The 25869-nt window shown below is 45.4% G+C and overlaps 2 protein-coding genes across 23 annotated transcripts in view; one reads left to right on the forward strand and one right to left on the reverse strand.

Annotated features, from left to right (window-relative positions):
- The window catches only part of GOLGA2 (golgin A2), a 20075-nt gene extending 294 nt beyond the window's left edge, over window positions 1-19781 (forward strand). Inside the window, exons 2-28 of one of the 9 annotated variants that reach the window (XM_057374664.1) lie at window positions 1104-1226; window positions 1566-1646; window positions 4962-5096; window positions 5706-5749; window positions 5872-5935; window positions 6390-6449; window positions 6920-7000; window positions 8705-8743; window positions 9254-9316; window positions 9552-9645; window positions 10258-10364; window positions 10907-10965; window positions 11185-11326; window positions 12287-12376; window positions 12542-12649; window positions 12746-12833; window positions 13301-13644; window positions 14469-14582; window positions 14857-15081; window positions 15321-15420; window positions 15503-15579; window positions 16151-16304; window positions 16441-16508; window positions 16775-16877; window positions 17117-17223; window positions 17394-17562; window positions 17669-19781. In XM_057374664.1, the coding sequence (XP_057230647.1) occupies window positions 1104-1226; window positions 1566-1646; window positions 4962-5096; window positions 5706-5749; window positions 5872-5935; window positions 6390-6449; window positions 6920-7000; window positions 8705-8743; window positions 9254-9316; window positions 9552-9645; window positions 10258-10364; window positions 10907-10965; window positions 11185-11326; window positions 12287-12376; window positions 12542-12649; window positions 12746-12833; window positions 13301-13644; window positions 14469-14582; window positions 14857-15081; window positions 15321-15420; window positions 15503-15579; window positions 16151-16304; window positions 16441-16508; window positions 16775-16877; window positions 17117-17223; window positions 17394-17562; window positions 17669-17919 (3090 nt within the window). In that variant the 3' untranslated portion in view covers window positions 17920-19781. Of the gene's footprint in view, window positions 1-1103; window positions 1227-1565; window positions 1647-4961; window positions 5097-5705; window positions 5750-5871; window positions 5936-6389; window positions 6450-6919; window positions 7001-8704; window positions 8744-9253; window positions 9317-9551; window positions 9646-10257; window positions 10365-10906; window positions 10966-11184; window positions 11327-12286; window positions 12377-12541; window positions 12650-12745; window positions 12834-13297; window positions 13645-14468; window positions 14583-14856; window positions 15082-15320; window positions 15421-15499; window positions 15580-16150; window positions 16305-16440; window positions 16509-16774; window positions 16878-17116; window positions 17224-17393; window positions 17563-17668 lie in introns of all 9 variants that reach the window. The other 8 variants (XM_057374663.1, XM_057374662.1, XM_057374660.1 and 5 more) reach the window with 8 other exon arrangements.
- Window positions 19782-20253: 472 nt separating this feature from the next.
- DNM1 (dynamin 1) overlaps window positions 20254-25869 on the reverse strand; it is a 64619-nt gene continuing 59003 nt past the window's right edge. For 6 of the 14 annotated variants that reach the window (XM_057374677.1, XM_057374671.1, XM_057374680.1 and 3 more), the window contains one exon: window positions 20906-22348. In XM_057374677.1, the coding sequence (XP_057230660.1) occupies window positions 22276-22348 (73 nt within the window). In that variant the 3' untranslated portion in view covers window positions 20906-22275. Of the gene's footprint in view, window positions 22349-25869 lie in introns of all 14 variants that reach the window. The other 8 variants (XM_057374679.1, XM_057374673.1, XM_057374676.1 and 5 more) reach the window with 7 other exon arrangements.

Genomic DNA, 25869 nt, shown 5'->3' on the forward strand with positions numbered 1-25869 from the left:
GGCCGGGCCGCCGCCGCCCCCTCGCTCCGGGCCGGGCCACGGTGGGGCCCCGGAAGCCCGCGGGTGTCCGGGGCTGCGGCCCGGCCTTCTCGGCGGGCGGCTGGGGCGAGCCCGGGCCTGGGTGGCTGCGGTGCTGTGCGGGCTGCCCGGGCTGCTGTGCGGGTGTCGTGTCCCCTCCTCCTTTTCTCCCTCCCTTTTTTTCCTGTTTTTTTCCCGTATTTTTTCCCTCGGGGTGGCCCGGCTCTCTGCGTCCCAGCGGGATGCGCTTCTGTGTCAAAGTCACAGGAACGGGAAAGTGTCCTGGAGCAGTTCAGGCTTCCATTTTGAAATCCGACCAATAATGGGATCCTCCTCCGTCCTTCTCCCTCCCCAGCTGCCCCGCCGTGCCCTGCCCGGGCTGTGGGGCCGGGGGTGCCGTTATTTACATAAACAACTGCTGGCACCGGCCGCTCCGGGGCTCGGGCGTGCAGGAATTGCACAGAAATGCCGGCAGACCTGGCGGGATTCGAGTTGCAGCTTATCAGACCGGCACTTCCTGGGCGAAGTGGATGTGATTAAAAATCGTTTGYAGATTGTTTCTCCCCTTAGTTCGCAGTTGTTGCAGTGTCTGTACTAATGCGTTACCTGCCTGTCGGGGTTGCAATTGTCCTTCATAAAGTCTTTCACAGAGTGGAAGATTTTAATATCAGGCAGTGCTTTTTCACTTTGCATGCAGAATTAATTGCCCTTTATTAATTTTGCCTTATTGCTCTTAGTTATAACTCTAMAAATCCCCCAAACCAGTGCTCTCAATCTCTTTTTACTTGCACTATGGAATATGAAATAATTTCCCAGGAATAGCATTGTTTGTAAACAAAAGTTGAATGTCTACAACTCTGATACTCTTGTCATAAACCCATCACTTAGGTCTTACTTTAGCCTTTTCTGGGCTTATTTTGATTCATTTTTTCCCCCCCAAATGCAGTAAATTCACAGAAGAGCATTTCTCTTGCCATTACACTTGATCTTTATTTTTACTCAGTGGAGTTAAGTTTTGAGTGGTTTTTTTTGGGGTTACAGAAGGCATATTCTGTTTGAACTTAAGATTATTTTTCTGTTCACAGCTGAARGAATATCAGCAGAAGAACAGCCCTGGAGCAACTGCAGGAACTAAGAAAAAACGCAAAACTAAAGAAGGCAGCAGACCTGCCACTCCCACCACCGATGACCAGCAGCCTCCAGAGAATGTGAGTGCCTCGTTCTTTCTCCCAAATTATTTGCCACTTCCCTGTTCTTTGGTTTTCTGGACAACCTGACCRGAGCTGGGAAGTGGTGGTGCTGGGGTAAAAGCTGAGTGGTGTAGGTGCTGTATGAATTGTTCTAGAGCCGTTGGCAGCTGCCTGTGCTGGAAGGTGCAGCTGGAGTCGGGGTCTGTCTGATGGTGTCCTGGGTGTGCCCAGAGCTGCTGGGCTGAGGCGTGTGCTCCCGATGAGCTGGACGAGGTTCTTTAGCTGCCTTGGATTGATGTTTTCTCTCTGTCCTTCTCTGAGCCATTTCTCTTTCCCCTTTTCTTTCACCTCCTGTAGATTCAGAACATTCTGAAGGTGCTGGTGTCAGACCTTAACCGCTCCAATGGGGTAGCCATACCCTCATTGGACAAGAGGAAGGTGAGGCAGTGCTCGTGCCCCTTGCAGTGACTCGCTCTCCCTCCCGCATGCTTCGGGTTCTGTTCACACTGAATTCCATCTCCAGGATGGAGCCATGTCCTCACACATCCATTGTCGGTTGCTTCAGTTTTGTTGCTGTTTTTATTAACATGGAGCTMTTTGTTACCATTGCTCGTTAAGTGCTTGTTTCCTTCTGGTTTGTGTCAAAGTTAACACAACAAAAAGTGAACCATGTCAGAAACTCTTTCCTTTTGGCAGCTGAGCTTTGAGGAAAACAGGAATTTGAGGTGAGGCAATAAACTGACTTAACAACTGAGGAAAACTGCACTAGGAAGGGGTTGTTATTCTGTATTTCTCCTGCTCTGAGTGTCATTGCTTTGTTTTCTGGAGCTTGGTTTCTGAAGAGCACGTTTTGCTCATCTCTAGGCAAGCAGCTGCCCTGGCTGGTTATTCCAGCCACCCCTTTCATGACAGGCAATGAAGCTGGCACAGGTRATGTACAGTCTGGCAAGTGCCAGAGGTTTAAATATGCTTAGGCAGGAAGTCACATACTTCAAAGCCAGGCATGTACAGGCTTTAGCGTCTTCACATTCCCAAGATCCTGAAGAGGAAAGGGCAGGAACTATGCCAAGAGGCAAGAAAAAGGTGTTCGGGAGCATACATGAGCAAACGGCCTTTTTTAAATATTTATTTTCAGACAGTCAGTTTATTTAAAATAAAGCTCAAACTGTGATAAGAACTCAGAGAAGTCAAATTTTGTAGCCCAGAATGTTYTTCCAGTTTTATTGTACCAAAGCTCTGCTTTTCATTTTCACTTGAATCATTTTGGTAGCTTATTTCCCTAGCATTGTTTCAATCTAGTTGTCATAAAGAATCTCATASTTATATATACTGCATATCCATGTGTCTCCAGCACTAAATACAACTATATCACATGAGGTACCTGACAGWTAAATTTAAATCTGCAAGATGGAATGGAATTCCTTCTGAATTGCTTTGTATCTTTTTTTTTTTTTGTGTGTATGATAATACATCCAACACACAAAGTTCCTCCAGCTGGACCAYGTACATATAGGTTCTGCATCAGCAGAACACAAGTGGTGTGAAGACACACTGCCAGSTTTGGGGTGCTGGATGTGCCTGTCTGGCCTCAGAAAACTTCTGTTGTGACTGAAGTGTCACTGTTGTCCTGGGGACTATTTTCAGTTMATACGTGTAAGCTCAGAGTAAGTTAAATCTTGGAGAAAGAGACTTCACGTTGGAGGGTGAGATGAAGATGTGTGGTCCAGTACTGTTGCTGAGGTGACATTTAGCCTTGTAGTAAAGGCCTACCTGTGTCTACAGCTTTAGTTGTGTTCTGTAATTGGAGAATTTATTACTCTATTCATTCTTGTTTCCGCATCTTTTTTCTCTTTTCCTCAGAGATACAGTTTGATCTGATTGGCTGATATGGAATTTTTAGATTGTTGTGTCTGGAGTTTTAGAAATTATTTCAAAACTAGTATTTAATTGCAATATGTAATGAAAGAAAGAATTCTCATTCTGGTTGCTRTCTCCTAAAAATCCTGAGTCAGGAAAATGCTGTTCAGAAAGTTGACACTAATAGGGCAGAAAAGCTGATCATTGGCAGCTGAGCTRCTGCTGCCATTGGTGTCTGATGTGAGGCAGAGCCCTCCCTTCTCACTCACTTCAGCTTTCTTGGCTCTAAAACACAGGAAAAACAGCAAAATAGAAGCCTTTGTGTGAAAGCAAACAGATCCTACTATATGCTAAGCTGAGCAGAATTACTGACTTTTTTCTATATTATTGGAATGTCACAATGCATAATTTCCATATAAATGTTTTKCTTCTAATGCTTTCTGTTTCCAACAAATTTGATTATTCAAATGGTTTTGGGGCTTTTRAAAGTTTATTACGAAACTGCTCCTTGTGAAAAAAAAAGAAGGAAAGAGTTCTTGTGGCTAAGGCATGTTACTGGTTTCTGCATCTTGGAGTATTAGGCAAAAAGAATGTTCTTATCAGAAGAAATTATAATTTTGAGATGTACAGGGGAATGAATTCCTCCTGTCTGTCTGATGATTATATTGATGAGTGTGTGATTGATAAAGGTGAAGTAAACTTTAGCTGGAAGAAGTAAGGGAATTCCAGACTTCCCTATAAGTACATAACATATATTGCTCCTTCAGAGCATCAGTACCTGTCCTGCTAAAAAGAAATTCAGAAAGCTGTTCCCCTTTGTAGTCTTCCAACTTAGTGCCTTTATTAAATGTCTTCACTGTTGCTGTTTTAACCTTGCTGCTGGATTWGTGAGTGAAGTGCTGAGCAGGTAAACAGGGAGTGCCAAGAGACAGATATTTCTTGTTTACTGTGAAGTGCCAAGAAAGAAGTGACTGAAATAAGAGGGAACTCTTCCAGGTGGAATTGCAGAGGGCTGCAGTATATTGGTGGGGCTGAATGCTGAAAGATTATCTCATCTGTTTTGTTGTGTTTTTAAGTTTACCAGAGCTGGACGATGAAATCAATCACATTGCTGTAAAACACAAGAGCACTACTGGACCTTTATGGCTCTGGTGCTGTGCAAGGTGAAATGGTCCAGTGCCCTGTGGCTTTGTAGAGGGGGCAGCAGATGCCTTTCATCCTCCCACAAAGGCTGGATGGGAACTTGCATTGCTGTCCAGAAATAGGATTTTGGCCCTTCTATTTAGATTCTTCTAGTCATGGGATCCATGGCTGCAGCAGGGCCACAGGCACCTGCTCCCAGCCACCCTCCCTCTGGCTTGTTCATAAATGTCCTGTTTCTAAACTGGTGGGTCATGGCATGCCACGAATTTCACTGAGTTTTAGACAGAGCATTTGAGTTTGACTAACCCAATTTTCAAGTAGTCATTCCCCTGTTCTTTTCCATCTTCATTTGCATACAGTGATCTGTGTTTTCCCCAGGAACACCTCAAAGGTGGTCTTTTCAAAGYACAGTGACATTTGGCTTTGCCCTCACCTGATTTTTGGTGAATCTTGCAGTGAATCGTGTGTAGACTTAAGAGCTGAGTGACATAATTGCCCTGTGTTAAAGAAGGGAGTTGGATTCTGGGACACCGGTTCTTCATGAAAGGACTCATTTTGGTACAATGTTTGTCTGTTGTTGATGCAGCCACCTCTTTSCTCTGGGGAGAACACAGGTTCCCTTCCACATATTTCTAAATGAYTGACTGTTCACATCTGTCTGGTTTTCACAGGCAGGTCACAAGGTGATGTGTTGGTGTGTGCATTTGTTCATTTTGCATGAAGGCTGTAATCCTGTGCTGTGTTTTGTGACAGGCATACTTTGACAGTGATGTTGCCACTCGTAGTGCTGAACAGCTTGCTCCCGATGTCCCTGTGCTATCTAACAGCAACAGCCTCCCTAGTTGTGGTTCTGTTCTGCCTGCTCCTGAGAGCATGCAGCTGACACAGGTTTGTGACTTACCATCAATACTGCCMTTGAACCATTGAATATTGGTTAGTGATGCCACATTAGTGTGGAGAAAGGTGTTCTTCATGAATATGACATGACTAGTTCGGGTTTTCTCCTGTTAAAAATACTACATTCTCCACTCTCCATGCAGTCATCATYTGTCTGTGAGAGCAGAGGGAGTACTAGCATGCACGTGTCCCTGTGGCTTGCAAAGCTGTTTTCCTTCCCCTTCTCTCCTATTTCATTAGCAAAAAGTACCTTTAATAACAGCAGTTCTCCAGTCCAATCAATCTGTATTTCCTTTCACTAATTAAAGATTCAGTTGAATTTTTTTCCAGCAAAGTGTTGAYTATACTGATAAACAGTAATACCAGACAAAACTTGTTACACTTGAGTTTCTCTATTCCAGGAAACCCAGACTCACACCACTCAGAAATTATGTGTAAGCCAGGGCTGAGTTGGTGGTTTTAAGTTCATCTTCCTTTGGGAAGCAGTAATTACAGGAGCTGTGGAACATGAGCCCAGGTGTAATCAAGTCTTAGTGACACATTCATAAGCATGACTCCCATCTTTTATAGGCTTGTAAGTTTTTATGTTTTAATCCACAGATGCATGAAGCTGAGGATCACAAAAATACTTTGGATGAGAACAGGTGAGTATYTGTGTTGGCTTTGCAACAGGATCCAAACAAATTAAGGTTTTATTTCTGTCAGTGCTGTGCTGATTTGGGCAGCTCTCTGGGAGAGATTTTCATTGCCAGGTCTTTGTTCCCAGGTCTTTCTCATCAACGGAAGGTCTCCGTCAGTTGTCTGAACAACTCAATGGCCTGGTTTCCCAGGTACTCCTTTTCATCCATTTGTCCCATTAATTTCTCTTGGTGTTTGATGTGGAGCTTTAAGCAGACAGCTCAAGGAAACACTCTTCAATCTCAGAGACRTTTGCAGCCATCCTACTAAACAATGTAGTATTTAAAACTGAGCAGAAAATCCTGGTTTAGGAATGTAAGATTTCAGCAGTAGGAAGAAAAGCAGAGTGGGATGAATGAATTGTATGTATTCATGGAAAGATGTACTCTTGATTTAGTGGAAAAGAATCTGAAGTCAGTCTGAATAATTCACATCAGCTTGTCACAGGGGCAGCTGGCATTGATCCTGAGCCAGGAAAGTGTTTTTGGTGCCTGTGTGTGGTCGTTTAAAAGTGACAGGTGCTATAAGGAGTGTTACTGTTATAGTGRGTTCTTACCTAATTTATTGCCTTGGGGACTAAAACTGACTTACTTGATTTACTTCTAGTCTACATCGTATGTGAATGGAGAAAGTGCTGTTCCTTCCACAAATATTAAGGAAATGGAAGTAAGTTGTTCTCAGTCTGTCACGTTTTTTATTTTTCCTCTTATTTGCTGCTGTTAATCACTTGTTTGGATTCTGTGCTTACAACAGTGTTAGTGAGGCCCAACTGAATGCACAGGTCAGTTACATCACTATAATGTCATCTGGGGCTGGAATTGGGTTGTGATCACAACAGGGGCAGGTATTGAAGGTGTTCCCAGTTTGGGGACTGGGAATAATCTGGCTTCCATGCAACTGCAGTTCTTATTTYTGATTCACTTTTATGTCAAAATGAAGCCTCAGCAGAAACGGATAAAATAGGTTGACATCCCAGCTGCTTTTGTTAAAACCATAGATTTTGTTTTGTTTGGAGAATCTGATTATATCAAACTGTGATAATGATTTATTTTTCTGTCCTTTTTAATTATTGCTTTTTTCCTCCCCTCCTCCTCTTCTGCTCCTTCCTTTTTCTCCTGTTTGCATGTGCCCATCAGACACGTTACCAGGAGCTGGCAGTAGCCCTGGATTCCAGCAATCTAACTAACAAACAGCTCGTTACAAAGATAGAGGAATTGGTAAGAAACAATCCAACCAACGAGTTTGACCTTTTCTTTGCTGCTGCTCCACGSTCTCTGGGTGTCTGCAAGGTTACGGGTTCCCTCATAGTGCCACAAGGAAGGCTGCTTACACAGCACTTTATGGAACAAAATGGGCTGGATGGAAAAGCTGTGAGAGGATCAAAGCCTAAGGCCACTGTGAGTGTGGTGGCTCATCTGAGGARGCAGAAACAGTTTTGTTGTTTCCATTTAAGTGTGCTCTGTTGATCTCCTCACACTGTACCTGGATGATAAGCATCCTGATAAAGCAGCTATTTCTGGTCCTGGTCTGAATCCTTGAAATACAGAACTCTGGTGCTGGCAGCAGTGAAAACCTGTTTCTGCAGGTGGTGATGCTGTTCTAAATATATCAGCAGAGTGGGAGCAATAGGTCCAAGAGAGCCTGGGGCTGTTTTCTGATCATATCCTCAGCTTCTCTTGGCATGATGAATGAACTGCTTTGTCCTRTGGCCTGCATGGATTCCTGCTGCTGCTTTTCAGCCTTCAGCCTTAACACTGCAAGAAATGCAGCTAAGTGGATCTGTTCCAGGCTGAAAAGAGCCTTTCTTGTGTGAAATAGTTTTCACCATTTTGTTCCKCTCTAAAACTACACCTTTCCCAAAGTTCAGCATTTCCCAGTGTACCCCATGACCCCTCTTTTTGTTTCATTTTTGGTTTTGAGTTATTTTTGTTCCATTTTGTTTCTTTTTGTGTTTTAGTCGAGCTGCAAAAGTACAGTGCATTGCCCACCCAGGATGCTCTTTGTTTGCCAGCTTTTCTTTTTGTCTCGAGCTCTGTAGGGCCTTTGCTGCATTTGTGCTCTTGCCTTTGCTTTTCCTGGTTATGTTGTGCACTGGCATTGCCAAAATCAAAACCTCATCAACCTTCCATCTGTAGTCATGTTTCAAAATGCACTGAAGGTAGTAGTTGYAATGAACAGTTTGGCCAATATTAATTAGGGAAAGGGGAAAATATATAATTATGTAGCTACTTATGAAGCATMTCTGAGAAAACTACCAGGGGGACAAGAGCAGCAAAGGGCAAACAGGGTTTGGTGGCAGCCTAGGCAGCCTTTGTCCCCTTCACACCTACAGATGCACTTTGTGCAGTCACACATCTCCAGTACTTCACCCATAAGACTGAAATTGGCTGGGACAGAATTATCCCTTTCCTTGCATTGGGCTTCAGCTCTGTCTCATACCACCTTGGTGGGAGCCTGCCAAYCTACGTGCGGCTCTGCATGACTTAGAGGCCAGTTGTTAACTGGGATAGAGGTCTAAGGAATCACTTACAGTAAAGGACTTCTGGTTTGGGATTTAGGTATTTTTTATTGAAAGCATTTTTGCTGATTCTCTTAACACACCGGGATTGCTATGATTAATTGCACAGATGTGAGATATTGCAAGTTTAACTGAAGTTGCTGGATGCCCAGATAGGAACATAGAGGGGTTTCAGCAGASGTAATGGAGAAGAACTGTGATAATGTACTGGACAATGAAAAACATATCAGGTGGATTAGTGAAGGGAGCCCCAAATCTCTTTAATAGCTATTTCTAGTCATCTAGAGAAATGGAGATTCTCTTTGTATTAATTGCGCACATATCTTACTTCATCAAAGTGAAAATGTTTCAGCAGTGTGAGAATATTTTCTCTTAATGCTGGTGCATCAATTTTCTTCCATAGAAACAGCAGAATCAAGAAGCAGTGAATCAGCTGGAAAAGGTAAAGTGTGCCCTATTTTTGGATAGATACAGAAATAGGTATCTGTTTCTCTGAGGAGCAGAAAACACACTGGATTGTGGCACAGGCGTGTGTGATCTTGTCTTGTGTTAGATTCAGTTTTAATTGTAACAGAAGGTTGAATATTTTGACTTCGTGAATTAGGCCTGACAGGGCAGCATTGTTATTTTGACCAAAGCTAATATTTAAATGCTCAAGTTGGAGGAGTGCAGTGGGGCAGGAGGTTACAGTTTAGGTCCTTGCCAGCAGCTTCCATTCCAGCACTGCCACGTGTGTGCTGCAATGATTGCAGTGTGCTGTCACTGCTGGTCTGGGATGGAAAAATGATTAAGTAGTTCAAATAATGGAAGATGAAATGTTTCTTTAAAAATACTGGCATCGTTTAGATGCTGCTAGAAAAAATACCAATGAATTGTGCTTTTTTAGTTTGACATAAAACAAGGGTTAACTATCTGCATGTTTTTGCTGACCAAGTATTACTTTTTTCTACAGGAAAAGAAGGAGTTTGAACAGAAATTTTCTAAAGAGCAAGCAGCACTGAGGGAACAGTTACAGGTAAGGCAGAGCCTYCCTTACAGTAATACCACCTGACTTGCACTGTTTTGTGGCTTACTGAGCACTCATAGTCCTTATGGTGGAAGCCAGAAGTACATTCCTTCAGAAAAACTGCAAGTGTCAGCCAGACTGTACATAACTGCAAGAACTCTTCACTGGATTATCCTTTTTTGATAGCAGTGATGTTGCAGTGACAAGCAAAGTTTTGCACTGAGCTGATTTTCCTTTCCCAAAGGTTCATATCCAGACTATTGGAATTCTCGTTTCTGAGAAGTCCGAGTTGCAGACAGCCCTTGGCCATACTCAGCAAGCTGCACGGCAGAAATCAGGTACGTGACTGTCTCTGCAGCTCGAGCTGGTGGCTGAATTGTGGGTATCAAGTCCCAGGCATGACAGTTGTTGGCAGCCAGCTCAAAGCACTCACTGACCCCTCTGTGAGCAGCCTTTGGCACTGGCTCTGTTGCTGTCATCATAGCTGCCCCCAAATGGGAGGATGTTGGTCTCATGAGGTTCTTTTGTGCATCACTTGTCAGCTCTGTTGGGCCTGCTGACTACCCCAGACTGTTCCTTTCTGATTCTTTTAAAACTTTGTTCCTCYTTGCCACCCCACCTCCCACACAGCTGTCATGTTAATCTAGGTCTTACCCCAGCCTTTTATTCTGAACTTAATCTGAGCAATTTCTTCTAATAGAAAAAAAAACCCCAAACAACATATTGTCTATTGTTCTGCAAAGGAAGTTTCATCATCTCTTAAGAATGAGGCAGGTAGTTAGAGCTGTGCTAGTGAATCACCTGTAGAGCCAGGAGTGGAATCAGCTCAGCTGATTTACTAAGCTCTGTGCTGCCTGAAAAGCTTGTTGACAAGGAGAAAGTGTTGTTCAGCCAGTTCCAAAATGCTCTTTGTGGTGTAGCCTCAACTGACTGTGCTCTGACTTGTCCAGGAGAAGCTGAAAGCCTTGCTGCCCGTTTACACTCGTCTCGCCAGCGRGTCTCAGAGCTGGAGCGCACTTTGTCCTCCATCTCCATGCAGCAAAAGCAGTCAGAAAAGGTAAGAGTCACCTCTGTTYAGGCTTAACCAGCAGCTCTGCCTTTGATTGTTTGATTGTTTGCTACACTGCTGCAAAGTCTGMAGTCCCTGCTTGGAGAAGAGGCAGAAATGAACCTTGTTAATTGTTAGGTAACCTTGTAAAGCCCTGTGTTCCCAATGATCAAGGCACACTTCATTCAAGTTTCTGTAATTAATGGTCCAGTTGGTGTCTTCAGATCTGGCACYTCACTTCATTAGTCTGGCAGCTCCACACAAAAGAGAGACTTTGCCCCAGAAACCTCCATCAAACACACACTTTAGTATTGACACTAATCCAGAAGTTTGCAGAAATAATCTCTTGTAGCATCASATTTRAAAAGACTCAGGAGACTTACTCCTRGCAAATTCAGGAGGTTCTAAACAAACCTGTCCTGAGGTTTTTGCTAAATGCATGACCTTTTCTGCTTTAGCTTACCTGTTAAAGGTGAAATGCAGTATTTTTTTAATATCTTACTTGTTTGGCTGAAGTCTGTAGATGAATCAGTAATTTCCTTTCTCTCCAGCATAATAAAGAGTTAGTGAAGGAGCGAGACAACCTGAAACTGGAACTGTACAAACGAAGGTAAGTCCCTTCTGCTTATTACTGCAAAAGAGCCCCAAAACATAACAAGTGGCACAGACCACAGGTGGCGAGTTGGGAGGCTGGATATTCAATTTTTAAAATAAGTAGACACTAGATGTGGTGTTTCTGTGATTCTAGCTGCCAGGAAGCACTGGTTTGTAGATTTATGGCCTGAACATCAGCAGACCCAGAGCCACTTTAWTTTTTTGTTTGTTTCAGCAAAAGTAGCGAGGAAATAAAGCAGCAGAATTCAGAGCTGTCAGAGAAGGTTCAYTCCCTGGTGTCCCAGAACTCGGCTATGAAGTTGGATGTGGAAGATTTGCAGAAGAAACTGGAAATGGCTGAACTGATGATTCAGCAGGTGAGGGCAGATGACATTGATCACTACCACACTTCYTTGTGAAAGAGGGGGCAACACTTGACTCTTGGCTTTAAGGGAAAGCTTGAAATCTCATCCAGACATCCTTTTAGTGAAAGGCTTCAGCAAGGCCTCAGAGGATCACAAGGTTTGTATTCTAAGGATTTAGAGCTGTAGGTTGAAAAGCAGTGTGACATTAGTCTGCTCAAAGTATTGTAGAATGTGAGAGGATGAAATGTGGAAATACAGTCACTTTCCTCATTGTATCTGTTGAGGATTTTGGTTACTCAGCTGTGCAGTCTCACTCAGTAACCAGCTGAGTAGGGGTGGTGTTTGTACCCACCAGCAAAAGGTGGTGAATTGGGCAGTGGCAGCTTGAAGTCAGCTGGGGAAAGAATGCATGGAGCCAGCTGTCAGCAGGTTACAGAGCAAGCTTGGTGTAACCCTGAGCCTGGAAGGGAAGAAAATGCTTTTTTTTTATTCCTAGAAAGTGGCTTAAGTTACCCTTGAAAGTAAGCCAACTGCTGCTCTTCTGGGAAAAGTACAGTGCCTCAACTGAACCCCTTGGTGTTCAGTCCACTGACATGCTCCAGACATTGGCTTTAAATTCCTGACATGTCTGACAACTTTTAAAGTCGCAGGCTTTTATACCATCTGATCTGGCTGCATAATATAGACACTGGAAATGCACAAAATTTCTGAGCCAAAGTTCGATTAAATCCTATTTTTTAAATGAAAAAAATAGTAAATATAAAATTGGTAGGGAGGAGCTGCCCAGTTTGGCCTGATTTACAGAACTAAAATACCGTTTTGTTTTTAATCACACTGAACTTCACTATGAGTCGGAGCACTTTAAAGAACTGCAGAAGGTTACAACAGGGATCATGTGGCAGGTTGCTGTCAGGGGAAAGGCTGTGCAGCAATGAATATTAACATTTTGCCTTAACTTTTTTTTATTGACAGTTCTCAAGCCAGGGAGGGAGYCTGGATGCAAACCAGCAACTGCAGATGGCTCTGGAGGAGAAGGCAAGCTTGGAAACCCAGGTAGCTCAGGTAAGAGGTTGTRTGAAATACAATTCAAATATTGATATCTGTGCATAAACTTTGTGGGGCAAAAAAATGTAGCCTGAGCTTTGCACTAACTGTTTTTTTTAAGTTTTATCCCTTAAGCCAAATCTATTTAACCAATATGACTGTGCTTGATTTTGTTTTGAACAGCTGTCAGAGTCACTTCACCAGCTGCAGGCAGAAAGAGATCAGTATGTGGAGAAACTGAAGGAGGAGGGGAGCGTTTGGCAGGAGCGGGTGCAGCAGCTCTCTGAGCAGGTAACCCTGGGGGCAACATCCCACCTCTGGGCAAACACAGGCAGGAGGAAGTGTCCCATGAACACTGTTGTAATTTTCACTCGTGTGGCCTTGCAGGTCCACACAATGGCAGARGAGAAGGAGAAACATGTGGCCAAAATTCAAGAGCTGGAAGCCAATGTTACAGAACTGTTGAGTGCATCAGGTAGGGCTTCCAAAGTGGAGCTTCCCACTGTAGAGGGGATCTGGGAACTGTGTTGCTGTGCAGGTGTGTGTGCACAGGAGGTGCAAGTGGGTCTGATGCTGGGAAGGCAGCTGGAGGCCAGGTGAGCCCAAGAACCTTTTTCTCCTGGGAAACAGCAAGTGAATTCCTGCAGTGAATGGACCAGCAGCCTGGTTATGTCTGTGTTGGCCTGACTGTACTGTCAGCCTCTCTAGCCCAGGAGTTTGGGAAGGCAGCATGCTCCTGCTATAGCTCTGAGGGAATCAGCAGCAGACAGCAGGATGCTCTGCTTGATGCCATGCACTGAGRATGGGATACTGCAGTGGTGATCCCTTCTGGGTCACAGAGCCCTTGTGGGCTRGGCTGTGCTTTGTGTACCCAGCAGGGATGTGTCTCACCCAGCCATTCTCCCTGTGACTGAGGCCCTTCTGATGGCATTTTCTCAGCAGTGAAGCCCATGGACATCGAGCCTCCCTCACCCCMGGGGCCCACGGCAGCCGAGCTCAGTCTGCAGGAGGAGATCCAGCGGCTGCAGCAGGAGAAGGAGGAGCTGCAGGGGCAGTACCAGGCCCAGGTCCGGGACAATGAGCAGCTGAGCCACCTCAACCAGGAGCAGGAGGAGCGGCTGCTGGACCTGGAGAAGACTGTGCAGCGCTACAACGAGGAGGCTGTGGATAGACAGCAGATCCTGGAGGACATGCAGAGTGACAAAGCCACAATCAGTAGGGCACTGAGCCAGAACCGGGATCTGAAGGAGCAGCTGGCTGAGCTGCAGAATGGGTTTGTCAAACTGGTAGGTCTCATCCGTGCATCTTTCCCACTGCTTCCCTCAGTGATGCAATCCTCCTGGAGTGCAAATGGGAAAAAAAAGGCAGCAGCATTATCCCCCTTCATCCTCTGAGGCTCTGAATGCTTCTCCGTCCTCTCTGATATGTAGTGCCATACCAGGAGGTTTCCTCCAATTCCTTACTCCCTCAGGTGCTATGGCAGGTGAACCAATATCTTTGTCCAGAACTGTTTTCTTTTCCTTCTCATCCTGGCGGACAGGCTGTTTCTGTCCCTGGGTATTCCTCCTGTCCTTTTAACTGAGGATATCCATTTCCTGTTCCCTGTATTTGCCCATGAGGGAGTTCTCACCASCATTCTCTCCTGTTGCTGTCATTGTTACCCATCCTGGAGCTGAATTCTTACTCTTGCTTTGCTTCTTTCAATTTAACATCTTCCCCTTTAGGGCCCTAGCAGACTGACACATGGTCTAGCTGTTKATTTTTTTTTCTTTAGTCCTTTTTGAATTCCTTGTTTTTGAATGTCTGTGGCTCTGTTTGGGATATTCATAYCACCCATCTGCTTTGGAGCTGACAGGCTGCATGATGTGCCAGGCCTCTTGGCACTGTCCCAGCACTGATTCCCCTGGCTCTTTCCTTGCTCTTCTCTCATCTTCTCAACCTTTCTGTAAGTTATTCACTGTCCTGAACAGTCAATTTATTGCCCTCAGTTACAGCCCAGAATAACAACAAGGGATGGCACCCTGTTGTATTGGGAGCTAACATGGTTTATTGAGACTCTGTTTCATGATGCCTGGGGCAGTTTCCTTACACAGTGGTGTTTGTCTTGCAGACAAATGAAAACATGGAGGTTACAAGTGCCCTACAGTCAGAGCAACACGTGAAGAAAGAGCTGGCCAAGAAGCTTGGGCAGCTGCAGGAGAACCTGGGGGAGCTCAAAGAGACGGTGAGCACCAGCAGTGGGATGGCAGGGCTGGACTGTGCACATTGCTGGCAACTTCCCAAACACTGATGGAAGGATGGAAATTGGTGTTGTAATGATCCAGCTGGGAGCCTTGCCCTATCATCTGCTGCCTGATGTGGGGGACCAGCATGTGGGGGCAGATGGTGGCTGCCTGCCTGGTTGGTGGCTTTGGGGCAGTGTTGACAGTTTCTATCATGTCACACGGATCAGCTTTTCAGGCAGAATTTGATGTGGTGGTTTGATCTCATTCTCTCAGCTGGAGCTGAAGACACAGGAGGCCCGTGGGCTGCAGGAGCAGCGGGACCAGTGCTACAGCCACCTGCAGCAGTACACCCTGGCCTTCCAGCAGCTTGCTGCCGAAAAGGATGAACTGCACAAGCAATTCCTGCTTCAGACACAGCTCATGGACCGGCTGCAGCACGAGGAGGTCCAGGGGAAGGTGACWGTGGAAATGCACCTGAAAGAGCTGCAGCAGACTAAGGTAACAGTAAAAAGGGACAAGTGGAAAGATGGGAGGTAATCATTAAATGAAAGATTTGGCTAGTCCGTTTCACCCTAGGCTGTGATGCTGTGATTATACCCGGTGCCATACAGACAAGTGATAGCTGTCTGGAGCTCAAGTACTGCTTGTGTATTTGTGTGTGTRGTGCTAGTGTCTGAAGATGGAGTGACTGCAGTCTAGCTTGTGCAGGTTTTTGTGATYCTGTTTCTCTCTTGCAGGAAAGTCTAGAAGCTGTAGCCAAGGAAAACAAAGAGCTGCAGGCCCAGATCAGTCAGCTGGCAGCAGAAATGGAGGGCAGGATTTTGCACCARCTGGAGGGTGAGTGGCTGCATCAGGGAGGAGGCAGAGCTGGGTTTTTTGCAGCATTGCCTCCTTGTTCACTTTCCTCCTTTTACAGAAGATGATGAAGCAATGACTGAAGAAATCCGAAAACCTTCACTTGTGATCCCAGAGACGTTTGAAAGCCATGARGAAATGGTGAGTCTTAATGGACAGAAAAGCCTTTGGTTTTAGTTCTAAACAAGTATCTAGAAAAGGAGACCAGTTAATTGCAGAGAGGCTTATCAGCTGTTATCCTATCAGCTGAGTGTAGTCATGAGGAAAATGCAACAGTTCTTTGTGCATAGCAGCAAGAGCCAAGATTTCTGCAGCATCCTTACAAAACAGGCTGGAAGTCTGGCAGTGGTTTCCTTATGACAACAACTCAGCTGGCATAGCAGCTCTTTAATGGGACTCTGATGATGATGTTCTCTTTCGTTTGGAAGGCAATTTGGAAATGGTGTCAAATATCTACAAGATTTATCTGCAAGTACAGTCACAATACTGCAGTCAAACAGCTCTCAAAGGACCCAGTTTTTAACCTGCACTGATTTGGGAATGAGAAGAAGCAGTAGCTSCTGCCTGGCTTAGTTCCAGGGCAGTCACATAGTTCTTTGGTTTCACATCCATAAATAAAATGGGGTAAACTGTTACTCTGTCCTGAGATGCACCACTGATCCTCCTGAACACAGGGGAAGCACTAATGTCCACACTCTGGAATTCTTCTTAGGTCACTTTCGTAACCTCTGCCATGTCCCAAGTGGAGCAGGAGCGAGAAGATTTGAGGAAGCAGCTGGCTGCTCAGAAGCAGCAATGCAGAACTCTCCTGCAGCAAATCACAGCTCTTAGGCAGGAGCAACAACATCACATTGCACTGGATGGAGGTARAATCTTGGCTCAGTTTGGGAACAGYGACCATGAGGTGCTGGGCCAGCTGGCCATGGMTGCTCTGAGACAGACCTGTGGGTCTGTGAATGCATCCTGCCCCAGGAGAAACTGAACTGCGTACTTCACTTCCAGGCTCCATCATGGATACTGTTCCAGTGGAGGTTCATGAGGCTTTGAAAAGTGCCATGGACAAGYTACAGGTAAGCAAAGCACCTCATGTGATTTCAGTCCTGCCACACTGCTCAGCCACACTTGGATCCAGTGCCAGATAAACGTAACACAGATTGTAAGGGAATAAGCAGCAGATGTTCTATAATAAGAAGTTCTCTCCTAAAAATCTTGCTTACTGCTTGGTTGTAAAGGAGCAGGATTTGTTCCCCAGGCTCATACCAGTGTCATGGGGRTGTTATCTTTAGCACAGGTCTGTATGATGGCCCAGGTGGCTGACCCCAGTTTGTGTGTTCAGTTGCGTTTCACAGAGCTGATGCGTGAGAAGGCCGATCTGAAGGAGCGTCTGGAGGAGCTGGAGCACCGCTGCATCCAGCTGTCTGGAGAGACTGACACCATTGGTAGGTTCAGGCAACACCAGGACAGGCTGGCTCACTGCCTTATTTGTGTGGGGTGGGGAGCAGAAGATCCCCAAACAGCTTTTGGAGCTGGAGCYATTAAACTACCAAGCCCTTTATGTCTGCTACTGCTGCCTGACTGGGCCAGGTCTCCACTCCAGGGATTTTTCATGCCTCATACCTCACTAAAAGGCTTGTATCCCAATCTTGCAGACACTCCTGATGCTTCTCTTGTGTTCCAGGGGAGTAYATTGCACTGTACCAGAGTCAAAGGGCTATCCTCAAACAGCGGCACCAGGAGAAAGARGAGTACATCAGCAGGTTGGCTCAGGATAAGGAAGAGATGAAGGCAAGGCATCTTTTCTGTGGTACTMCTCCAAGCAGGGTGGGCCTAGGGAGCACCTTCAAAGCGCCAATCTTTGTGTGTTCATTTGCTAATTTTGTGACAGGAGTAGGACTGCAAACTGCAGTGGTGTGTTTGTGTGCGTGTTTCATGGGCTTTCCTTTACTTTGGTGCAGATGAAACTGCTGGAACTGCAGGACTTAGTGATGCGCCTGGTCAGGGAAAGAAATGAATGGTACAGCAAGTAYATAGCAGCTGCTCAGAACCCAGAACTGTTGGCAAGCCAGCCTGAAGGTGTGCTTCCAGCAGAGAGGCGCATCGAGCTGAACGCCACTGATGGAGCAGGTGAGCTGCAGYCAGGACAAGCTCTGGGCAGGGGAACAGCCCTGGGGCTCAGCCTTGTGYGTGGGTGGGAGGAGTTACCTGCCTGCTTTGTCTGTGCTCCTTGCAGGGTTACGAGAGGTGAATCTGTCAGATGAAGCAGAACAAGAAGCTGCTGCTCTTCATCAATCCAGTTTCYCCCCTGTTGACAGTAAAGCTGCTCAGCCAAACCAAGAAGACCCCACTGCAAAGCAAATAATGCAGCTTCTCAGAGAAATCCAGAACCCTCAGGAGAGGCTGGGCTCCCTGCTGGAAAACCCRTGCATTCCCTTTTTCTACCGTGCTGATGAGAATGATGAGGTCAAAATCATGGTAGTTTAAGTGGTGCTAACTTTTACAGACAGCAACTTTCTACGGGCCTGAAAGGACTTGACGGACTTGTATGTGCCCATACCTCTGCTCAGTGCCCTTGGTGAGAACAGATTCCTAAAGACATCAGTAAAGAGAGATTTTATCAGATGGAACTCAAGCATCAGACCTCATATTCTCTATCTCTTTTCTCTGTTACTTGGTGTGCTTGGAGTACAGGCAGACTCTTAACTCATCCTGGGAGGCAGCTGGTGCTGGCACATCACCTAGGCCAGGCCCAGACTGGTGGCAAAGGGAGTCCATGACTTTGGGCAAAATGACTTAATCCCTTGTCCCAGMCTGCTGCCGTAGCAGCTTCACACGGTTCTGATCCATCACTCATGCCTACCATCAGCCCAGTTCCTTCCAGGGCTCCCAAATAACTCTTCTGGTAATGGACTCTTTGGACTCTCAACAGGTTGGGTTTGTTTCATACTATGTATCTGAACTCCCCGTTCCTGCTGCAGCCCTGCCTATTGCACCTGTATTTCAAATCTGGCCCCAGTGAGTGGCTCCTGGGCAGCACAGCCATGTCTGTTCTTACTGCCAGGGGAAGGGACCGAGGGGAGCCTTGGGGGGTTTTTTGGTTACTTGACAAAGCTTTATGTGATTCTTGGGAGTGGGGTGGAAATGTAACTGCACTTTGAAGGATGATGTGTTTCACTTGTATGTGTCTGAAGGTTTTATTTATTTTAAGAAATGGGAGAAATAAGTAAAAGGAAACCACTTAATAAACATGCTTCGTTTTGAATTTCTGGACTTTAGGGATTCTGGTTCTGCATCCCTGAACTTTCCCCTTCTGCCATTTTGGTAAGGAGTGCAGGAGATGAGTGGAAACCAAGATCCCATGGCCCATGTTTAAGGTCGTGGCACACACACCAGCAAGTGTGGCACCTGACCCTGTCCTGAAGSCATAGCCCTGATTCTGAGGAGAAAACAGAACATGGAGGGAGYAGAGTGCTCCCTGAAATACCAGCAAAACAAATCTCCTGGGTGTGGAAGTGAACTRGATGTGGATATCCTGCAACTGAATCTGCCTTCAGGCAAGGACTGCCTGTTCTTAGGACGGGTGGTGGCAGCAGTGGAGKCCTGAGGGAAACCACAGGGGAGGTTAAAGGGACCTGACTCTCAGAATTGTGTCATCAAACAAAGGAGTTTGGGCTGGTGCCTGAAGCAGCAGCAGCTGCCTCCCTGTTACCTGCTGAGATACCAGATGTAAGCACAGGAACACAGATTTGTGTCTGTTCAACAGGAGCGATGGTTCATTTCTTCATGTCCAAGTTGATGAAGCTTTACACCAGCATGGCAGAAAGCTTTTCTTCTAYTGCCAAAGGCAGATTATGCGTGGGTTGGTTTTTTAAATGGTTTGTATCTTGCATTTCCAAATACAAATGAAAAAAGGGGCACATAGCACAATCAGTGCTTTCCTGTGAGCCCCAGGGGAARCTGGAAGCTCATTTTTGAACTCCTTTGATATAAACAGCACAAGTGGTGTCAGCCTCAGCACAAGCAATTGGGTGCCCCAGAGCATGGGGTATGTACATACTGTATCTGTGTAAAATGCTGTATATTCCTTGAAAAGAGATAAACACTGAACAGGCCTAATGCCTRCTCAGGCTATTCATAAAWCTGTATCATAACTAATAGGGGAAGRGCTGTGATTTAATGCARARCATTACTGTAAATGGAATAAATATTTATTGGGTGTTTACTCTAGAACTGTGAAGGAGACAAGATCTGTGAAGAAGGTCTGGTCTGTTGCAGAGGTGACTTAATCCTGTTACAAATTTGCTTTCTGAATAAACTTATTCAGAGGGGCACTGACTAGAGGTATTTCTTCTGCACAGATCACCTTGAAATTTGGCCAGAAAAASAGAAGTGAAGAATGAATTCTTTATTGAAAGCACTTGCCCTGGCARTGATGCCCTTTTCACTGAGTTTTTGTGACTGTTTTCTGCAGAGACTGCTGACAAGTCTGAGAGGTGTCTCTTGGCTAGCATTTCAGATCCTGACCCCTTTCAGGAGTGATTCCCTGACCTCACCTTTTTCTCAACATCCACTTGCTGTCCACAAGCAGCATAGGCAAAAAATCCCTTTTTAAGAAGCAATTAGTGTGCAAACTCCCACCTTCTGTATGTCCCATCTCTGAAACCCCTTTCCCTCTGCACAGGGATTTACCTTTGGTACAAGTTTCACTCTACTGCAGCTCCCGGACATGCACTGCTGATGCAGATCTGCTCCACCTTCCCTATCAGTGACAGCCCCTGATTGCATGTACAGCTTGTTAATTCTATGGTATGAGAAGATCAGGTTATAATCAAACACAGCTTGAAAATCACCCAGAGAAAGAGCAAGAGAGGTGGTTTTATTCTAGTCATGGAGACCTTCATTATACAGAAATGAGAGTTTATTTCATTCAATAAACAAGAGTGACAGGTAGATCACAAACTGCATCACAGCTACTACCAGCACTGAGACAGTTCACCCACAAGTCTGGGGTAATACAATAACCCAACTGCACACAGCAGAGAATTTAACAATCAGCTCAAAAACTCAACATTGGGATTTGGTTAACTTTTTGGATGTCTGTGTGTATATATATATATGTATATAGATATTCTTTTCCTACTTAAGTATTTCCTAAAATTCACATGGAAGCACAAATGGCTTTTAACACCTGGACATATATAGATTTTTCATCTTATATATATATTTATAGATATTTATAACAGTAAAGATATGTTTCTCATTACTACAATATACTTGTTTAACTCCTTTAAGCAGCTGGGAAGAAAAAAAAAAGAAAAACCAAACAAAAAAAACCCCAAAAACAGTTTCACTACAATCACATCTGATATGTGTGTGTCACAAATTACAAACAAAACAAGCCATATGTGAGATTCGAATCAGACCATTCCAGGACAGAACAGCTAAGAGGCAGGCAAAGAGTCTCAGAGGGAGCAGGCCTACATGTCAAATGGTGGTTTTGGGCTCTCCGGGCGGGCGGGACTGGCCTTACCCGGCCGGCTGGAGGTTAAAGACAAGAAAAACAAAGAAAAAGGARAAGGGAAAGGGAAGGAGAAGGGGGAGAAGTAGTAAAACAATAGTTAAAATACAGAAAGGAACTGGCATCAGAACAATAGAGGATCCACAACAGAAATTAAGAGTAATAGCACTGAAATGAGAGAACAGCAACGTGAATCAGGCCTGGAGAACAGCCTGCAACACRGGTGGCTCATTTAGCTCTGGTAGAGTCATGACATCCGAGATGTAGAGGGTTGATATATTTTTTAATTCTCAAGTCCTTTTTTTTTTAATACATGTAGCATGAAAAGTAAAAACCAAACCTTATGATGAGTTGTGATCAACAACAGTTACAAGTTTCCCCAAACACGTACCATCCACATGCAAGAAAAGGCTACGGAAGAAGTCACCACAGTACCCCAAAAACACTGAAAGATGTGCTTATTTCAAAGCAGAAATATTTTCAATGAAACACCACACAGCGAACTCCCTGAAACATTTGGCTGTCCGTTTGCAAGGGGGGAGCAGCGTGTCTATTCCCCTCTCCCTGCTGGGTTCAGGAAAGTCAGCCAAAAACAGTGATGCAAGACAACTGCTGGCAGGAGCCAGTGTGTCCCCAGCAGGAATAGCCCGGCTCTGGGAGCCGAGTGTGAGCAGGTCCATGAGCTCCCTGCACGCTGAGGTGTGTGTGCTATCTCAGACTTCACTCTGGCAGGACTGGGCTGATCCATTGATTCCCCCCCTTTATCCATCTCCCTGCCTCACTTTGATATAAAGTTGATTGCACTGTTCCCAACATGAAATTTTTGCACCTTGGAAGTCAAGCTAATACACAGGACATTGAATCTGTTCCTAACGGGTGTCACATGTTTTGACAGCATATTTTCGCTAAGCCACGCTTTTGTCTTAAACTACAAGGAAAAAAGACAGCTACAGCTCAGTCCTGGGTGCTACAGCTAACTGGTGCAGGCAGGACACTTATCCAGGCTAGAATGGAATTACTGGACGGACAGCCACCACTCGGACCTAAGGATGTCCCTGTGGCTGATCTCTCCAAGGAGCCTGTGTACTTCAGGGATCCATGCCACTGAATGAAGGCTACTCTACGCTCACAAAGCAATACAGGACGCACGAGCGAAGACGAAGAGCTCGATCACTAGGCTAGAGTTTTACGACACACCGGGGAGGGGCGGCGGGAGGCAGGGATGTGGGATGGATGAGAGGAGTGACTGTGGCTGTGGAAGGGAGGGTGGAATGGGGAAGCCGCCAGCACGGCACTCGTCGCCAGCTGTCTACAGCCTCAAGTTATAAATCTAAGAGGGACGGTTCAGCCGGTCGGATTATGGTAGGTCGAGTAGGTGAGGCGGGGCCCCTTCTGCTGTGAAAAAGCAGGAAACAAAAACAAGAGAACACACACTGTGGTTAGCACAGCAATTGCAGTCACAACCACACATGCTTCTCCACCTCGCCTGAGCCAGCAAGGGAATGCAGCATGAGGCACAAACCCCTGGAGTGCAGCTCCACTGAGGAGATTCATAGGCTTCTACTCAGCCTCACACTGGCCTTTCTGCACACCATTGCTCTACTAGTGATCAATCCCCTCRACTGCCAGTTTTACTTCCCTCTGAAATTTGGAAGTGCAGAGATTTACTGCCAGTGAGTGCACTGGCTCTGGGATGAGAGTGGAGAAGCATGGACAACAGTGAGCTCCTGTAYCAAGCACATGACAGTCACACAGCATGGATGGGGTCCTCTGAGACGCGCTGCTGCCAGAGGCTCTTGGCTGGTTTGGAGGAGCACCTTCTTCCCCTGCCCTCGAGGGAGCCTGAGATTCTATTCTGACATGAGACTGATCTGGGGTGTCAAGGGCAAGCTTTGAGCTTTCAGTTTTCTAGTTCTGGTGCTCAGCAGATACAGCTTCTACTTCAATAAAAATGAACTTTGGCTACTCCTACTCCATTCTGTTCCAGCTCTTTTGCTACSTAAATGGGGAGCAATTTAAGTGATTGCCCTCTGCATGGATTAAGTGTTCTAGAATCTCCTTCCTGTAAGGGACTGGGGGAAAAAAAGGCCACAACAAAAAACACAAGACAACACCYCTGACATGTCTCTCAGCTCATTACTTGAAATATCACTTCAGTCTCAGACTACAGGCTGTAGAAGGCTATAAAYAAAAATGTGTCCTGTAAAACTCAGTCCAATCTGGTTTTCCTTTAAAGCATGCTCGCTGCAGTGTCTGCAAGCTCAATTGTATATTAGTAATTAAAATAACTAAATTGTTCAGTATCAAGACAGAGTAATTTTAAGATCCAAACAGCCTGAAATGCAAAGAGCAAATCCAACAGCATGTAGATCACATGGAGGGGAAGCCCTTGCTCTGATCATGTAGGACCAGGTGTCAGAGAACTAATGCCTCAGTAATTCCATGTTGACAAGATTTAAGATTACAGAGAATCATCTCACTGGTGGAAATGAAGGCCCWCCCCTGATACAGGGGCTGAGGGGARAGTGGGAGGGAGGGGCAGAGGATATTTGCACCAGTAGTCTATAATAACACTGGCACCAGAGGAGTTACACTCCTATAAAYTGGGGCAAGTTCCCTCATTAAGCAAATAAACCAGAGCAACTCTCTAATCCTGTTTATTAAACCTCAGCAGAATTTACTGCTCCAGATMTATTAAGTCCCACACCTCAAAAAAATTACAACCACATGTTCCTTGCCTTGTGAAATGACATATAAAAGAGAGTAAAAGCACTTCCAAATGTTATCTCCTTGACTAAAAACACCAATGGGGACTGCAAGACCCCACTGTCAGCATGGAAATCAAGCTACCCTCTTGTACAGCAAATAATGACAGGATTGAGCTAACCCAGAAATTACAATCACTTTGCAAGGATGCTGAAACAAAATATTGTCCAGAAGTAAAAACTGCAGCGGGATGTTACAGCTGGGGAATCTGTGACCCTGAGCTTCACAACATAAGGGTTCTGTGCATTATCTCTAAGGGTGTTCATGGGTGTAAATGCAGCCACACCAACCCTTTGGTGGTTTCTACTGTCAYTGGAACAGCAACAGCACCTGAATTAAAAGCTTACAGAACTTCAGCTCAACCTTTAGTGAGATGCTGTTGCACCATCAAATGTTAGGAGACATTTTTTGAGAAGGTTGAAGGACTGTTTGCATTTCAGGAGTTTGCACAGGTTGTGCTAAAAGCCTGGGAGGGTTCACACGAAAAGGATGCTTGAAACCACCAGGGTATGTGAAGTGTTCTAGCAAGAGTGGCCACTTGACCCGAGCAGGATAAATAGGGCTGAAAGAGCACAAGTAATTCACAGGTAGATGGGCTGCTTTTTTGTAATATACTATGATTGGTTTTTGCAACTCATTTCTCTGAACATTCAAAGCATTTTAGGGTGTGGAGCTGTTACTTAAAAAACTTACAGGCAGTTTCTGTTGAGGCTTTATGGAGATGCTTGCAGAATCTGCCTGGTAAAGTTAGAAAAGGCTGAAAATTGTTTCCCAGCACTAAAASAGACTGAGAAGTCTCTCAGGAAACATTTACCCCCAAAATTCAGCTGCAGTCTGACTACATTGCTAGTYGAGCCTTTTTATATCACTGAAAAATCACTTTTCTTTGTCAGGACAAGGAAGAAAGCTTTGCTCACAGGGAAGCCTGTGGCTGCCTCCAGTACACGAGAAGGAAGACCTGAGCCCTGGCAGGGATCCAGGGAGATGAGATACAGTGACTGTCACATCCTTTGAAGTCAGTCTTTCACACCATACCCAAAGAGAACACTGAGCTCATCCTGTCTAAGAACCACTAGGCTAATGGGGAGTTCTGCTGACAAAAATCAATCAGAGGTAGGCAAACATTGCCTTTATTCCCTTGGACTGCAAAAGGTTCTGGGTGTAATTTTTTTGATCATTTGGATTTTTTTGGTTTTGTTTTTAATTTTTATTTCCTTGGTGCTCTTTTATGCCARATTAAAAACAGAATGCCCCATAACAGCGAGTCCCAGAATGGGGTACAGACAACAGCAAGGCTCCTTCCCGAGGTTGTTCACCATGATGCRTGTTTTCAGGGATGTCTGCAGTAGGCAGAATATTGGAGGAAACTGCTGATTGCTCCAACACCTCTGCAGTGTGTCATCAGTGAGGAGGGCTGACGATGACGTCCTCAAAGATGTCAATCATGAGCAATCACTGCATCGGTTTGATGCAATGTGGCACCTCTCAGCTCTAACTGCAGTTCTGTGCAGCAGTAACAGACACCATCTACTGCAAGATGGGGGCTGCCTGTGACCCCCCTGCCCTGGAACAGGGGCTTGAACTTYTGCTATGCCTGTTAAAGTAGAATTTCAGCACATGCCTCTTGCCCCCAGGTCTCTCTGCCACAACCAGCAGCAAGGGAAACTGCAGGAGCTGCTACTGCTCCACTGCTGTCATGAAACAAYATCCAGAGAGAAAGGAAAAAGGAGMCCAAAAAATCCACACCTGCCCTGTTTTGCCCTTTGTATTTCTTTGTCAATAAAGGCTGGAGGTTCCCAAGAAAAGAACTCAGGAGAATTTGCTAATATCCCTCTTCACACTCCCACTCRAGATTAACAGGATGAGCAGTACACAGCACGAACCCAGAACCTGCTATGTCACTGAACCACTACAATGCTGCAAAATGCAGGGAGAGAGAGGAGAGGGAAACAGGCAGGAGCTCAGGGCAGAGTGTTTGAGGATCACAAATAAATAACCCTTCCTYTTGCAGGGGCAGGAGGCAGAGAAGGCAGATTAAATGGAAGGGAAAGAGTAACCTAGAAGGTAAAGGCTCAAGAGGAGAACAAACACAGGGAGTTCACATCTAACTGTGATGATAGGACACAAGGATAACAGGGAACATTCAATGT

This window comes from Malurus melanocephalus, unplaced genomic scaffold (genome assembly GCF_030028575.1).
Source record: "Malurus melanocephalus ecotype Western Australia unplaced genomic scaffold, MMel_1.1 scaffold_230, whole genome shotgun sequence".
Classification (NCBI taxonomy): domain Eukaryota; kingdom Metazoa; phylum Chordata; class Aves; order Passeriformes; family Maluridae; genus Malurus; species Malurus melanocephalus.